Source organism: Coregonus lavaretus (assembly GCF_964263955.1).
Source record: "Coregonus lavaretus genome assembly, chromosome: 16".
NCBI lineage: Eukaryota > Metazoa > Chordata > Actinopteri > Salmoniformes > Salmonidae > Coregonus > Coregonus lavaretus.
This window is the reverse complement of record NC_140003.1, coordinates 33425471-33440968: the sequence shown is the minus strand read 5'-3', so window position 1 is coordinate 33440968 and position 15498 is coordinate 33425471. Positions and strand designations below refer to the sequence as shown.

Genomic DNA, 15498 nt, shown 5'->3' with positions numbered 1-15498 from the left:
GAGTGTATGTGTGTGTGTGTGTGTGTGTGTGTGTGTGTGTGTGTGTGAGTGTGACCGTGTGAGTGTGAGTTTGTGCCTGTGTGTAAAGACAAGAGAGGAGTGTTTAAAGCGGCGGGTTTGTGAAAACACACTCGTCCTCAGGAATCTGTAGGAAATGCTTTGGATTTTTTCCCAGTGAACCTCAACAGGCCCAAGCCTCAACAGAAACAAACACACATTTGACAAGGAGAGAGAAAGATCTGGAAACACCCAGATTGAGTGTGTTTCAACAACAATGTGTCCAAAATCGACCGTAATTCAGAGAGTATTATAGACATAATGACTTATTCTTGTTTATTATTAACTTACAATACATCTGGGGCCACTGGTGGCAAAACAAATCAAATCAAATGTTTTTTGCCACATGCGCCGAATAGTGAAATGCTTACTTACAAACCCTTAATCAACAATGCAGTTTTAAGAAATTAAAAAAAGTGTTAAGTAAAGAACAGATAAGTAAAAAATAAAAATAGCAAATAATTAAAGAGCAGCAGTAAAATAAAATAACAGTAGGGAGGCTATATACAGGGGGTACCGGTACAGAGTCAATATGCGGGGGCACCAGTTAGTCGAGGTAATTGAGGTAATATGTACATGTGGGTAGAGTTAAAGTGACTATGCATAGATAATAAACAGAGTAGCAGCAGCGTAAAAGAGGGGGTGGGGTGGGGGGGACAATGCAAATAGTCCAGGTAGCCATGATTAGCTGTTCAGGAGTCTTATGGCTTGGGGGTAGAAGCTGTTAAGAAGCCTTTTGGACCTAGACTTGGTGCTCCGGTACCACTTGCCATGTGGTAGCAGGGAGAACAGTCTATGACTAGGGTGGCTGGAGTCTTTTACAATTTTTAGGGCCTTCCTCTGACACCGCCTGGTATAGAGGTCCTGGATGGCAGGTAGCTTGGCCCCAGTGATGTACTGCGGTCGGAGGCCGAGCAGTTGCCATACCAGGCGGTGATGAAACCAGTCAGGATGCTCTCGATGGTGCAGCTGTAGAACCTTTTGAGGATCTGAGGTCCCATGCCAAATCTTTTCAGTCTCCTGAGGGGGAATAGGCTTTGTCGTGCCCTCTTCATGACTGTCTTGGTGTGTTTGGACCATGATAGTTTGTTCGTCAGTCAACCTGTTCCACTACAGCCCCGTCGATGAGAATGGGGGCATGCTCAGTCTTCTTTTTTTTCCTGTAGTCCACAATCATCTCCTTTGTCTTGATCACGTTGAGGGAGAGGTTGTTATCCTGGCACCACATGGCCAGGTCTCTGACCTCCTCCCTATAGGCTGTCTCATCGTTGTCTGTGATCAGGCCTACCACTGTTGTGTCGTCTGCAAACTTAATGATGGTGTTGGAGTTGTGCCTGGCCATGCAGTCATGGGTGAACAGGGAGTATAGGAGGGGACTGAGCACGCACCCCTGAGGGGCCCCCGTGTTTAGGATCAGTGTGGCAGATGAGTTGTTACCTACCCTTACCACCTGTGGGTGGCCTGTCAGGAAGTCCAGGATCCAGTTGCAGAGGGAGGTGTTTAGTCCCAGGGTCCTTAGCTTAGTGATGAGCTTTGAGGGCACTATGGTTTTGAACACTGAGCTGTAGTCAATGAATAGCATTCTCACGTAGGTGTTCCTCTTGTCCAGGTGGGAAAGGGCAGTGTGGAGTGCAATAGAGATTGCATCATCTGTGGATCTGTTGGGGCGGTATGCAAATTGGAGTGGGTCTAGGGTTTCTGGGATAATGGTGATAATGTGAGCCATGACCAGCATTTCAAAGCACTTCATGGCTACAGACGTGAGTGCTACGGGTCGGTAGTCATTTAGGCAGGTTATCTTAGTCAAATTGAATCATTTCAGGGCTAGCATTGGTTGGACACAGTCTAGTGGTAGGGTTAGTACTGTGAACTGGTGTGTCAATTCTTACTCTGTGTGAGTAAGTTAGTGTAAATTGTCAAGCTTTTCTGTCAGTGCATGGATTTCATGCTTGTTTTGTGTCACCGTGACTGCAAGGATAGAGATCTCAAACTTGTGCGTGTGTGTGTATGTGTGTGTGTGTGCTTGTGTGTGTCAGTACAGAGATTGAAAACCGGTGACTAGATCAATGTAAAAGCAGTGTGTAAGTAGGTCAGTCCAGGTTTAAAGAGGAAACATACATAGTATAGCCCAGCCTGAGGCTCCTAGCAGGAGGTTGACACACACTGTAACTCCACACTGCTGTTTCTACTTCCATTGGACATCCTGGTTGGTCAGACAGCTAGGTAGCAACAGTATAACTTTCCTTTACACCCTGTCCTGGCCCTTAGCCTCAGTCCTCCAGACATTTATGCGTGCAGTATGAGTAAGTATGTATGTACGTATGTATGTATGGGGCCCTTGTTCTTAACTGGAAATGTAACTGGAAGTACACGTGAGCAACTCACTCTCATCCAAATCTCCCATTGATATTAATACTTGATATAAGCAAGAGTATGATGTAGTAACACACATACACTTTGAATGTATGGTAGAATTATGTGATTGAAATAAGACATGAAAGTAAATTAAAGAAATGAAAAAGTTTGTTAGCAGAGAGGAAAATCTACAAAAAAGTTTGAGGTTTGGGGTCCATTCTCACCTTCTTGGTGGCCTCCCCCTCCCCCCCTGGGCTACAGGGGGCTGGTGTCCACAGCATGCTGGGAGCGATGCACACCGACAGGTTGAAGGCATTCATCTGGTTGTCTTCTGCATTTCCTTGGATACAGTGGAGCAAGGCAACCACATGTCTGAGTAGCAACAGGTTCTCACTGGGTAGAAGATGGACCAACCTAAGGTGGAGGGGGGGGGACAAAGTAATCAGTGATGAAAACACAACATTGACAACATCTTGTGAGACTGCATATGTCAGACAAAGATTGGGCAGAGAATGGAAGGTGCACTAGCCCCCCCCCCCTCACACACACACATACACATTGCTACATCCTTTGGGAAACCAGCAGAATGTAGGGTCTGTCACATTCCTGGGGTAAGAAGAATGGAAACATATTTTCATTTTATTTTATGCTTTTTCCCCCCTGTAGGCTTGAGAAGAAGGACTTTATTTTCCTCTGGATCAAAACAGCTTTTTCCTCCCCTTTTCTTTCATTCTAGCTCCCTGTGCCACCCCTCCTTCACAGCAGCTTAGTTTTTCGTCTGTGTATGTGTTTGTGAAGGTGCATTACGGGGAGTGTCAGTACCTATGGATGGCTTGCGTCTTCTCCTCTTCTACCTCTCGCTCCATCGCTCCAACCCACTGCTCATACAGATCCACACACAACAGACTGCCCGGAATGTTCCGCAGGAAGTCCTGTTGGGGGACACAACCACAGGGACACACTTTAGGTTAGAACACACCTTAGCATCACCACATATGCTTATTTTCAGTAGAGATTTAATGAATCCTGAAAATATGGCACATAAAATAGAATAGAATGCTATGAAAGAGGCTGTGCAATTCAAGTATGCAGGACTTCTGAAGTAACATTATAGAGTAGTTGAGAGTTGGCACAGCCAGATGTGTTTTTACTGAAGCAATTGATCCTTTTTCACTCAACGTTGTTTGTTTGTCAACTCAGTTGTTTTTTGTTTGTTGGCTAGGATTGGGTATAGTAATATACCTAACTGAACAGCAGCATGTGTTCTCTCTCTCTGTGTGTGTGTGTGTGTGTCCTGTTCTGTATGATCTAATACAGCTACAGGTTTCCAGTAAAGCCTCCCAACGTGCTTTGAATTGAGTGTGTTTTTCTACCTGAGCTTTGTCTTCAACTCCAATCACTTCACTACTTTCTGTCTGTCTAAGACTTTCTATGGGGATTTCAAACACACACACACACACACTGGATATGGCGGTGAATATGTGTGTCTACAGCTGTGTTAGCTCGGTGCTGTGAATTATTCTGATGTGTTGAAGCAGGATGAAACAGATCCTTCAAACCTCCTCTCTCTCATGTCCCATTTTATCTGATCAGACAAGCCTGGCTAAACCATTTAAACTCGGATTAATACAAAAGGACCCTGGTGTGTGCGTGGTGTGTGCATGTGTGTGCGTGCTCAAGTGCGTTCTGTCCTACCTTGAAGACTGCGGCGGTGACGAACACAGACTCGTGTGTGAGTGTGTGTGTGTCCTCTGTCCCATTGTCCAGTCTGTCTTTCAGCTCTCTGCAGGCTTTGGCCCCTGCAGAGCGACGGAATATACCCCTGGTGTAGGGACCCTCCTGGTACAGAAACACCAGCATGTCCATGACAGGTTTGGGCAGGGTGTGGTCAGAGGGGCAGACGGAGCTGAGAGACCGTCCGAACAGGCGTCCCGGGGTGGGGGACAGGGAGGTGGGGGTCAGGGGGACACCGTCCAGCTGGCTACCGGACCCCCTCCAGAAGGCCCAGTTTATCAACAACCTCTTCCTCTTAATGGACTTCTGACCTGGCTCTATGGAGAGAGGTGTGGGGGGGGGGGGGGGGGGGGGGGGTTATTCCAACATTAAAGACATTATTCAAATATTAAGTAGGGCCTACTGCTCAATAAAACATGATGAGAGGGGGAGAGAGGGGGATAGAGTTGGAGACTGAATGGTGTTTGGAGAGAGCAGAGGAAGGGAAAAAGAGAGAGAAGGGTGGTGTGAGAGAGAGAGGGAGAGAAAGAGGCATTGATTCAGAAAGAGACGTGACTAGAGAGGGTTCTGTCTAATTGGGTGGAGGTGGGGCAGTCTGTAGAGCCCTGCCCCACACAGCCCTGTAGAGAGAGAGAGAGAGAGAGAGAGAGAGAGAGAGAGAGAGAGAGAGAGAGAGAGAGAGACAGAGAGAGAGAGAGAGAGAGAGAGAAAGAGATGTTTAATATTTCTGAGATCATGTTAAGAAGCTGTGAGTCTGTGAGTGTGTGTTCATATGTTACGTACCGTGTGTGTCTGTGTATGTCTGATAGACTATGAGCTCTCTGTCTGTGTGTTTATTTAAGTTAAGGTGCAGACATGATGTCTGCTCTTACGTTGCGCGTGTGTGTACCTGTTTGTCTGTCTACTTGGACTTTCTGGATAAAAACATTAAATGTGTGTGAAGCACAGCTTATGCTTTGTTTGTGTGTGGGGGAGGGGGGAGGGGGGGGGGGGATAAAAGGCCCTTCCACATTAGTGGCACAACACCCCTAGCTGCCCAGGACCCTGCACGTTCAAAACTGACTTTAACAATCCACTCCAGCTTTACACTCAGTTACATGTTGGAAGCCAAATCAAAAACAACATTGTTACAGAGCTGCTCCAAAATTCTTAAACGAGCCGAAGCATCGTTCAAAGTTTATAAAGTTGTAAATCACGCATCATTACACGCCAGTGTGAGAAATCTTGGAGAGGGGGAATATTTAAAAGAGAGGGAACGAGGGGGGAGAGAAAGAGAGAGAGGGCTGGTTGTGTGGGCAATGTTTTGATCATTTTATAGATGTTAATGTATCCATTTTGGCTTGTTGCAAAACAGATGCCATATTTCTCTCCTAGCCAATAAAAACCTTTCATTTTCTGGATGTATTGGTAAAAATATTTGGTATCATGGCAGAGTTGACACCCAAATCCATCAGTGACACCCTTTGCCATGTTCATAAAACACTTGTTAGATGGAAATAATTAGGCTGATGTAGCGGGTAGGGGACGGTATGGTTAAATGGAGGCTTATGTAAGAACTTAACGTGGACAGAGAGGAATCTGAGGGGCTTGTGGGTGATTCAGTGGAGCCTCCTCAATGAGCCTCCTGGAACACATTCTCACACACTCTCTCTATGTTCTCTCTCTCTCTCTATGTTCTCTCTCTCTACGTTCTCTCTCTCTATGTTCTCTCTCTCTCTATGTTATCTCTCTCTCTATGTTCTCACTCTCTCTATGTTCTCTCTCTCTCTATGTTCTCTCTCTCGCTATGTTCTCTCTCTCTCTCTGTTCTCTCTCTCTCTATGTTCTCTCTCTCTCTATGTTCTCTCTCTCTCTATGTTCTCTCTCTCTATGTTCTCTCTCTATGTTCTCTCTCTCTATGTTCTCTCTCTCTATGTTCTCTCTCTCTATGTTCTCTCTCTCTATGTTCTCTCTCTCTCTATGTTCTCTCTCTCTATTTTCTCTCTCTATATGTTCTCTCTCTCTCTGTTCTCTCTCTCTATGTTCTCTCTCTCTCTATGTTCTCTCTCTCTATATGTTCTCTCTCTCTCTCTCTCTCATTCCATACTTTCAGAGAGAAAGACGTATGAGGGAAAAGAAGGAGGTATGAAGTAAACAAGCGCAAAAATGGGAGGGGACACATTTTTGGAAGGAAACTTAACCCTTACTTTCTGTTGAGCCGATCACTGTGGGTAAGGGGTCTCATACCTATGAGCGGAGCCTGTCTGAGGCCCACCCGGCTGGGCTTGAGGATGAACTGGCACTGGGTGTCTGGAGGGAGACACTGGTCCAGCAGCATCGCCCCCTGGTCCTCCGGAGGAGGAATCGCATCCTTCCCTCCACCTCCTCCCACTGCTCCCCCATCCCGAATGTGACTCATCTTGATACTGAAGGGAAACTCGTGTCCTGAGGGGTAAGAGAGGAGAGGGTCAGGAGGTTAGAGGTCAGGGGACGTGAGTCTGTCCTGAGATGTGACCAGGCCAGGTTTACAGTATTCAGCTAGTCTCTTATCTACCTCGTCATTAACGGGAGGAAAAATCCCAAAGCAGAGCAACTTTTGATCTCAGAGTAAAGGGTTGTAGTAGGTAGAAGTTGCCCCTGACCACTGATTAGGGACAACTGCTACCTCAAACTAAACGAGAGGGATATGGCTGGGTTTATGCTGGGTGTAAAGGGCTGCGTAGGGCTGGGTAATGGAGGTAAACTCACCAATCAGAGGATAGGGGGAGTCATCCTTACAGGAGCTCATCCACAACTGGTGGTCTTTCACACAGCCCTGTATTGAGAGAGAGGGAGAGACAGAGAGAGAGACAGAGAGAGACAGAGAGCAAGAGAGACAGAGAGAGACAGAGAGAGAGACAGAGAGAGACAGAGAGCAAGAGAGACAGAGAGAGACAGAGGGGAGAGAGAGAGAGAGACAGAGGGGGGGGAGAGAGGGAGAGACAGAGAGAGAGACAGAGAGAGACAGAGAGCAAGAGAGACAGAGAGAGACAGAGAGAGAGACAGAGAGAGACAGAGAGCAAGAGAGACAGAGAGAGAGACAGAGAGAGACAGAGAGCAAGAGAGACAGAGAGAGACAGAGGGGAGAGAGAGAGAGAGTCAATGGCACCAAGGGACACACTTCCAAAACATACCCACTCACACACTAGCACATACACTCAAAAACAAGCGTACACACTTACTGAAATGCCAAACTGCTGTAGTGCCATTCGGATTACATCAGCGGTGCTGTCTGAATTACTGACAGCTAGAGTCTTAGCCTGGGGAAAAGCACAAAAACATGAGATAAATTAACGCAAACACACACACAAACATGAAGGAACGCACACACACACAGACCTGCACCACCCATACGTAAACTTACATAAGCACAATTCCCAATGTCCTTTGCAAATATCTTCAAAGGAATGGTCTTGGGGTCATCCTTCTCTTTCTCTTCGTTTATTCGACTGGAGGAAGAAGGAGGAAGGAAGTCAGAATTAGAAAACAACACTTTATTTCACACAAGCCATACTTCTAGTCTATTCTATACTGAAGTCAAGCCATAGAATATTACTGTCAGAGTAAGTTATGAACAACATCGTCTCCCGTCAATTCTGGTTACCTTTTGATGAGAGAAAGCCACTTCTCCTTGTGCTCCATAGAACTGCAGACGGATAGAGAGATAGAAGAGAAATTGGACCCTATTATGTTTCTCATCTTCTCTTACATAACGTGTCCCTGTAAAACTGCATAGTTCCTATGAATTCCTGGTGTCAAGGCATATAGTGTGTGTGTGTGTGTGTGTGTGTGTGATATTTTACAGTCCCTAGCTCTCTGTGGTCAGAGTAAGGGGGGGTTACGACTAGGAATATGACCCAGGTTGCGGTGTGGTGGAGGGTTGAAAATGTACTGTTCTAGTGGTTGTTCCTTGTTCTGAGACACATAATAACAAGTCCTGTACTGTACTGTGCATACTCAATGAGGATTTATTAAAGGGACTTTCTCACTATAAGGACAGAGTATACAGTAACCATACCGTAACCAGTCTGCTTTTATACATACACTACCAGTCAAAAGTTTGGACACATCTACTCATTCAAGGGTTTTCTTTATTTTTATTATTTCTTACATTGTAGAATAATAGTGAAGACATCAGAACTATGAAATAACACATATGGAATCATGTAGTAAACAGAAAAGTGTTAAACAAATCAAAATATATTTTATATTTGAGATTCTTGAAAGTAGCCACCCTTTGCCTTGATGACAGCTTTGCACACTCTTGGCATTCTCTCAACCAGCTTCACCTGGAATGCTTTTCCAACAGTCTTGTAGGAGTTCCCACATATGCTGAGCACTTGTTGGCTGCTTTTCCTTCACTCTGCGGTCCGACTCATCCCAAACCATCTCAATTGGGTTGAAGTCAGGGGATTGTGGAGGCCAGGTCATCTGATGCAGCACTCCATCACTCTCCTTCTTGGTAAATTAGCCTTTACACAGCCTGGAGGTATGTTGGGTCATTGTCCTGTTGAAAAACAAATGATAGTCCCCCTAACCCCAAACCAGATGGGATGGTGTATCGCTGTAGAATGCTGTGGTAGCCATCCTGGTTAAGTGTTCCTTGAATTCTAAATAAATCACAGACAGTGACACCAACAAAGCACCCCAACACCATAACACCTTCTCCTCCATGCTTTACGGTGGGAAATACACATGCAGAGATCATTCGTTCATCCACAAATTAACTTTTAAGAAGGCACACCTGTTAATTGAATTGCATTCCAGGTGACTACCTCATGAAGCTGGCTGAGAGAATTCCAACAGTGTGCAAAGCTGTCATCAAGGCAAAGGGTGGCTATTTGAAGAATCACAAATAAAACATATATTTTGATTTGTTTAACACTTTTTTGGTTACTACATGATTCCATATGTGTTATTTCATAGTTTTGATGTCTTCACTATTATTCTACAATGTAGATAATAGTAAAAATAAAGAAAAACCCTGGAAAGAGTAGGTGTGTCCAAACGTTTGACTGGTACTGTAAGTGTGTATGTGTGTGTGTGTGTGTCTGTGTGTCTGTGTGTCTGTGTGTGTGGACGTGTTTAACTATACTTGTGGGGACCAGAAGTCCCCACAAGAATAGTAAACCAAGACAAATTGGACCAACTGGGGATATTTTGTTAATCGCCACAAGGTCAAATGCTATTTCTAGGGGGTTTAGGGTTAAGGTTAGAATTAGTGTTAGGGTTAGAATTAGGTTTAGGTTTAGGGTTAGGAGTTAGAGTTAGGGTTAGGTTTTTGGGTTAAGGTTAGGGTTAGGGTTAGGGTTAGGTTTGGGGTTAGGGGTTAGGGAAAATAGGATTTTGAATGGGACTGAATTGTATGTCCCCACAAGGTTAGCTGCGCAAGACTGTGTGTGTGTGTTTGTGTTTGTGTGTGTGTGTGTGTGTGTGTGTGTGCGTGTGTGTACCTGAATGTGGCGACACAGTTAAAAGTGGGCCAGCCCATGACGAAGCTCCTGTCTGGACTGGTGCTGCCTTCACACACCTCCTCCATACAGCCTGCTGTCCACATCTCACACACACGCACCTGAGCCTTCAGCTTGAAGTGTGTGGACGACCTGCAGGAAACACAAGAGGGTCACACACAGTTTAACACACTAGCACACACACACACACACACACACACACACACACACTGAATCACATATTTCTGAGCACATACAGTACATTAATTAATAGCCATGGTCGAATTCTCAATATTCCTACATATAAACTCAGCGAAAAAAGAAACGTCCCTTTTTCAGGACCCTGTCTTTCAAAGATAATTAGTAAAAATCCAAATAACTTCACAGATCTTCATTGCTTGTTCAATGAACCATAAACTATTAATGAACATGCACCTGTGGAACGGTCCTTAAGACACTAACAGCTTACAGACGGTAGGCAATTAAGGTCACACCTATGAAAACTTAGGACACTAAAGAGGCCTTTCTACTGACTCTGAAAAACACCAAAAAAAAGATGCCCAGGGTCCCTGCTCATCTGCGTGAACGTGCCTTAGGCATGCTGCAAGGAGGCATGAGGACTGCAGATATGGCCAGCGCATTAAATTGCAATGTCCGTACTGTTAATTTATTTATTTTATTTTACCTTTATTTAACAAGGTAAGCCAGTTGAGAACAAGTTCTCATTTAAAACTGCGACCTGGCCAAGATCAAGCAAAGCAGTGCGATTGTCATGCCCTGGCTCTGGGGACTCTTATATGTTGAGCCAGGGTGTGGATTTTCTATGTGTGATTTTCTATGTTTTGTTCTAGTTCGTGTTTTCTATGTTGGCCAGGGTGGTTCCCAATCAGAGGCAGCTGATTCTGGTTGTCTCTGATTGGGAACCATACTTAGGCAGCCTGTTGGCACTAGCTATTTGTGGGATCTTGTTCCGTAAGGTTTGTTTTGGTGTATTTACCTAGGACTTCACGTATCGTTTGGTTTGTTGTTTTGTTCGTGTGTGTACTTAATAAAAGATGTACGCATATCACGCTGCGCCTTGGTCCGCTGTTTATAACGATCGTGACAGAAGATCCCACCAAGACTGGATCAAGCAGCGTGACGAGGAGAGAGGATGGACCTGGGAGGAGATGAGTGAGAGTCTGGCAAGAGGGATGGAGGCCATGAGCACGGGGGAGAGACAAGCCCAAACATTTAGGGGGGGGCTCACGCCGTGGACGACGAGGCAGCGGGAGGCTGCGATAGAGCGGTTCAGCAGGTTGGCAGAGGAGGCCGCCAGGTTACGGGGGTCACTGGTCACAAGGGAGAAGGATAGTGTGGAGGCACGGCGAGAGGAACTGAGTAGGCAGCAGAGGGAGCGGAGGTTTATGTGGAAACCCAGTCCCGCTCCTCGCACCAAGCAAGTAGTGTGTGTCACCAGTCCGGTCCGGCCCGTTCCTGATTCCCGCACAAGGCCAGTGGTGTGTGTTCCCAGTACGGTCAGGCCCGTTCCTGCTCCCCGCACTAAGCCTGTGGTGCGCGTCGCCAGCCCGGTCCGGCCTGTTCCTGCTCCCCGCAGCAAGCCAGTGGTGCGCGTCGTCAGCCCGGTCCGGCCTGTTCCTGCTCCCCGCACCAAGCCAATGGTGCGCGTCGTCAGTCCGGTCCGGCCCGTCCCTGCTCCCCGCACCAAGCCAGTGGTGCGCGTCGTCAGCCCGGTCCGGCCCGTTCCTGCTCCCCGCACCAAGCCAGTGGTGCGCGTCGCCAGCCCGGTCCGGCCTGTTCCTGCTCCCCGCACCAAGCCAATGGTGCGTGTCGTCAGCCCGGTCCGGCCCGTTCCTGCTCCCCGCACCAAGCCAGTGGTGCGCGTCGCCAGCCCGGTCCGGCCTGTTCCTGCTCCCCGCACCAAGCCAATGGTGCGCGTCGTCAGCCCGGTCCGGCCCGTCCCTGCTCCCCGCACCAAGCCAGTGGTGCGCGTCATCAGCCTGGTCCGGCCCGTCCCTGCTCCCCGCACCAAGCCAGTGGTGCGCATCGCCAGCCCGGTCCGGCCCGTTCCTGCTCCCCGCACCAAGCCAATGGTGCGCGTCGTCAGCCCGGTCCGTCCCTGCTCCCCGCACCAAGCCAGTGGTGCGCGTCGTCAGCCCGGTCCGGCCCATCCCTGCTCCCCGCACCAAGCCAGTGGTGGGCGTCATCAGCCCGGTCCGGCCCGTCCCTGCTCCCCGCACCAAGCCAGTGGTGCGCGTCGTCAGTCCGGCACGGTCCGTGCCTGTTCCACCGGTGCCTGGTCCGGCACCGGTCAGCTGCTCCACGCCGGAGCCAGAGCAATCCGCTCCACCGGTGTTCAGTCCAGCTCCGGCCAGCGGGACCAGACCAGGGGTGCAACGGGGGGGTAGAGAAAGTGTGGTGGTCACTCCCGGAGCCGGATCCGCCTCCGAGGCGGAATGCCCACCCGGCCCCTACCCTCTTGTGTTTGGTTGGCGCGGTCGCAGTCCGCGCCTTTGGGAGGGGGGTACTGTCACGCCCTGGCTCTGGGGACTCTTATATGTTGAGCCAGGGTGTGGATTTTCTATGTGTGATTTTCTATGTTTTGTTCTAGTTCGTGTTTTCTATGTTGGCCAGGGTGGTTCCCAATCAGAGGCAGCTGATTCTCGTTGTCTCTGATTGGGAACCATACTTAGGCAGCCTGTTGGCACTAGTTATTTGTGGGATCTTGTTCCGTAAGGTTTGTTTTGGTGTATTTACCTAGGACTTCACGTATCGTTTGGTTTGTTGTTTTGTTCGTGTGTGTACTTAATAAAAGATGTACGCATATCACGCTGCGCCTTGGTCCGCTGTTTATAACGATCGTGACAGAAGATCCCACCAAGACTGGATCAAGCAGCGTGACGAGGAGAGAGGATGGACCTGGGAGGAGATGAGTGAGAGTCTGGCAAGAGGGATGGAGGCCATGAGCACGGGGGAGAGACAAGCCCAAACATTTAGGGGGGGGCTCACGCCGTGGACGACGAGGCAGCGGGAGGCTGCGATAGAGCGGTTCAGCAGGTTGGCAGAGGAGGCCGCCAGGTTACGGGGGTCACTGGTCACGAGGGAGAAGGATAGTGTGGAGGCACGGCGAGAGGAACTGAGTAGGCAGCAGAGGGAGCGGAGGTTTATGTGGAAACCCAGTCCCGCTCCTCGCACCAAGCAAGTAGTGTGTGTCACCAGTCCGGTCCGGCCCGTTCCTGATTCCCGCACAAGGCCAGTGGTCTGTGTTCCCAGTACGGTCAGGCCCGTTCCTGCTCCCCGCACTAAGCCTGTGGTGCGCGTCGCCAGCCCGGTCCGGCCTGTTCCTGCTCCCCGCAGCAAGCCAGTGGTGCGCGTCGTCAGCCCGGTCCGGCCTGTTCCTGCTCCCCGCACCAAGCCAATGGTGCGCGTCGTCAGTCCGGTCCGGCCCGTCCCTGCTCCCCGCACCAAGCCAGTGGTGCGCGTCGTCAGCCCGGTCCGGCCCGTTCCTGCTCCCCGCACCAAGCCAGTGGTGCGCGCCGTCAGCCCGGTCCGGCCCGTTCCTGCTCCCCGCACCAAGCCAGTGGTGCGCGTCGCCAGCCCGGTCCGGCCTGTTCCTGCTCCCCGCACCAAGCCAGTGGTGCGCGCCGTCAGCCCGGTCCGGCCCGTTCCTGCTCCCCGCACCAAGCCAGTGGTGCGCGTCGCCAGCCCGGTCCGGCCTGTTCCTGCTCCCCGCACCAAGCCAATGGTGCGTGTCGTCAGCCCGGTCCGGCCCGTTCCTGCTCCCCGCACCAAGCCAGTGGTGCGCGTCGCCAGCCCGGTCCGGCCTGTTCCTGCTCCCCGCACCAAGCCAATGGTGCGCGTCGTCAGCCCGGTCCGGCCCGTCCCTGCTCCCCGCACCAAGCCAGTGGTGCGCGTCATCAGCCCGGTCCGGCCCGTCCCTGCTCCCCGCACCAAGCCAGTGGTGCGCGTCGCCAGCCCGGTCCGGCCCGTTCCTGCTCTTCGCACCAAGCCAATGGTGCGCGTCGTCAGCCCGGTCCGTCCCTGCTCCCCGCACCAAGCCAGTGGTGCGCGTCGTCAGCCCGGTCCGGCCCATCCCTGCTCCCCGCACCAAGCCAGTGGTGGGCGTCATCAGCCCGGTCCGGCCCGTCCCTGCTCCCCGCACCAAGCCAGTGGTGCGCGTCGTCAGTCCGGCACGGTCCGTGCCTGTTCCACCGGTGCCTGTTCCGGCACCGGTCAGCTGCTCCACGCCGGAGCCAGAGCAATCCACTCCACCGGTGTTCAGTCCAGCTCCGGCCAGCGGGACCAGACCAGGGGTGCAACGGGGGGGTAGAGAAAGTGTGGTGGTCACTCCCGGAGCCGGATCCGCCTCCGAGGCGGAATGCCCACCCGGCCCCTACCCTCTTGTGTTTGGTTGGCGCGGTCGCAGTCCGCGCCTTTGGGAGGGGGGTACTGTCACACCCTGGCTCTGGGGACTCTTATATGTTGAGCCAGGGTGTGGATTTTCTATGTGTGATTTTCTATGTTTTGTTCTAGTTCGTGTTTTCTATGTTGGCCAGGGTGGTTCCCAATCAGAGGCAGCTGATTCTCGTTGTCTCTGATTGGGAACCATACTTAGGCAGCCTGTTGGCACTAGTTATTTGTGGGATCTTGTTCCGTAAGGTTTGTTTTGGTGTATTTACCTAGGACTTCACGTATCGTTTGGTTTGTTGTTTTGTTCGTGTGTGTACTTAATAAAAGATGTACGCATATCACGCTGCGCCTTGGTCCGCTGTTTATAACTCCTGAGTGGCGCAGTGGTCTAAGGCACTGCATCGCAGTGCTAACTGTGCCACTAAAGATCCTGGTTCGAATCCAGGCTCTGTCGCCGCCGGGAGACTCATGGGCGGCGCTGCCGGGAGACTCATGGGCGGCGCACAATTGGCCCAGCGTCGTCCAGGGTAGGGGAGGGAATGGCCGGCAGGGATGTAGCTCAGTTGATAGAGCATGGCGTTTGCAACGCCAGCGTTGTGGGTTCGATTCCCACGGGGGGCCAGTATAAAAAAAATATGTATTCACTAACTGTAAGTCGCTCTGGATAAGAGCGTCTGCTAAATTACTAAAATGTAATGTAAATGTAAAAGACCAAGTCCATATTATGGCAAGAACAGCTCAAATAAGCAAAGAGAAAGGACAGTCCATCATTACTTTAAGACATGAAGGTCAGTCAATATGGAACATTTCAAGAACTTTGAAAGTTTCTTCAAATGCAGTCGCAAAAACCATCAAGCACTATGATGAAACTGGCTCTTATGAGGACCGCCACAGAAATGGAAGACCCAGAGTTACCTCTGCTGCAGATGATAAGTTCAGTAGAGTTACCAGCCTCAGAAATTGCAGCCCAAATAAATGCTTCACTGAGTTCAAGTAACAGACACATCTCAACATCAATTGTTCAGAGGAGATTGCGTGAATCAGGCCTTCATGGTCGAATTGCTGAAAAGAAACCACTACTAAAGGACACCAATAAGAAGAAGAGACTTGCTTGGGCCAAGTAACACGAGCAATGGACATTAGACCGGTGGAAATCTGTCCTTTGGTCTGATGAGTCCAAATGTGAGATTTTTGGTTCCAACCGCCGTGTCTTTGTGAGACGCAGAGTAGGTGAGTGGATGATCTCCGCATGTGTGGTTCCCACCGTGAAGCATGGAGGAGGAGGTGTGATGGTGTGGGGGTGCTTTGCTGGTGACACTGTCAGTGATTTATTTAGAATTCAAGGCACACTTAACCAGCACGGCTACCACAGCATTCTGCAGCGATACGCCATCCCATCTGGTTTGCGCTTAGTGGGACTATCATTTGTTTTTCAACAGGACAATGACCCAAAACCCACCTCCAGGCTGTGTAA

The 15498-nt window shown here is 49.9% G+C and overlaps 1 protein-coding gene across 1 annotated transcript in view; it reads right to left on the bottom strand.

Annotated features, from left to right (window-relative positions):
• The window catches only part of LOC311143801 (rho GTPase-activating protein 20-like), a 36216-nt gene that overhangs the window by 5838 nt on the left and 14880 nt on the right, over positions 1 to 15498 (bottom strand). Inside the window, exons 4-12 of the mRNA XM_084179682.1 lie at positions 9618 to 9767; positions 7769 to 7810; positions 7529 to 7613; positions 7347 to 7424; positions 6874 to 6940; positions 6373 to 6570; positions 4108 to 4463; positions 3235 to 3344; positions 2637 to 2826 (exon numbers count right to left, since the gene is read on the bottom strand). Coding sequence (XP_084035808.1) covers positions 2637 to 2826; positions 3235 to 3344; positions 4108 to 4463; positions 6373 to 6570; positions 6874 to 6940; positions 7347 to 7424; positions 7529 to 7613; positions 7769 to 7810; positions 9618 to 9767 — 1276 coding nt within the window. The remainder of the gene's footprint in view (positions 1 to 2636; positions 2827 to 3234; positions 3345 to 4107; positions 4464 to 6372; positions 6571 to 6873; positions 6941 to 7346; positions 7425 to 7528; positions 7614 to 7768; positions 7811 to 9617; positions 9768 to 15498) is intronic.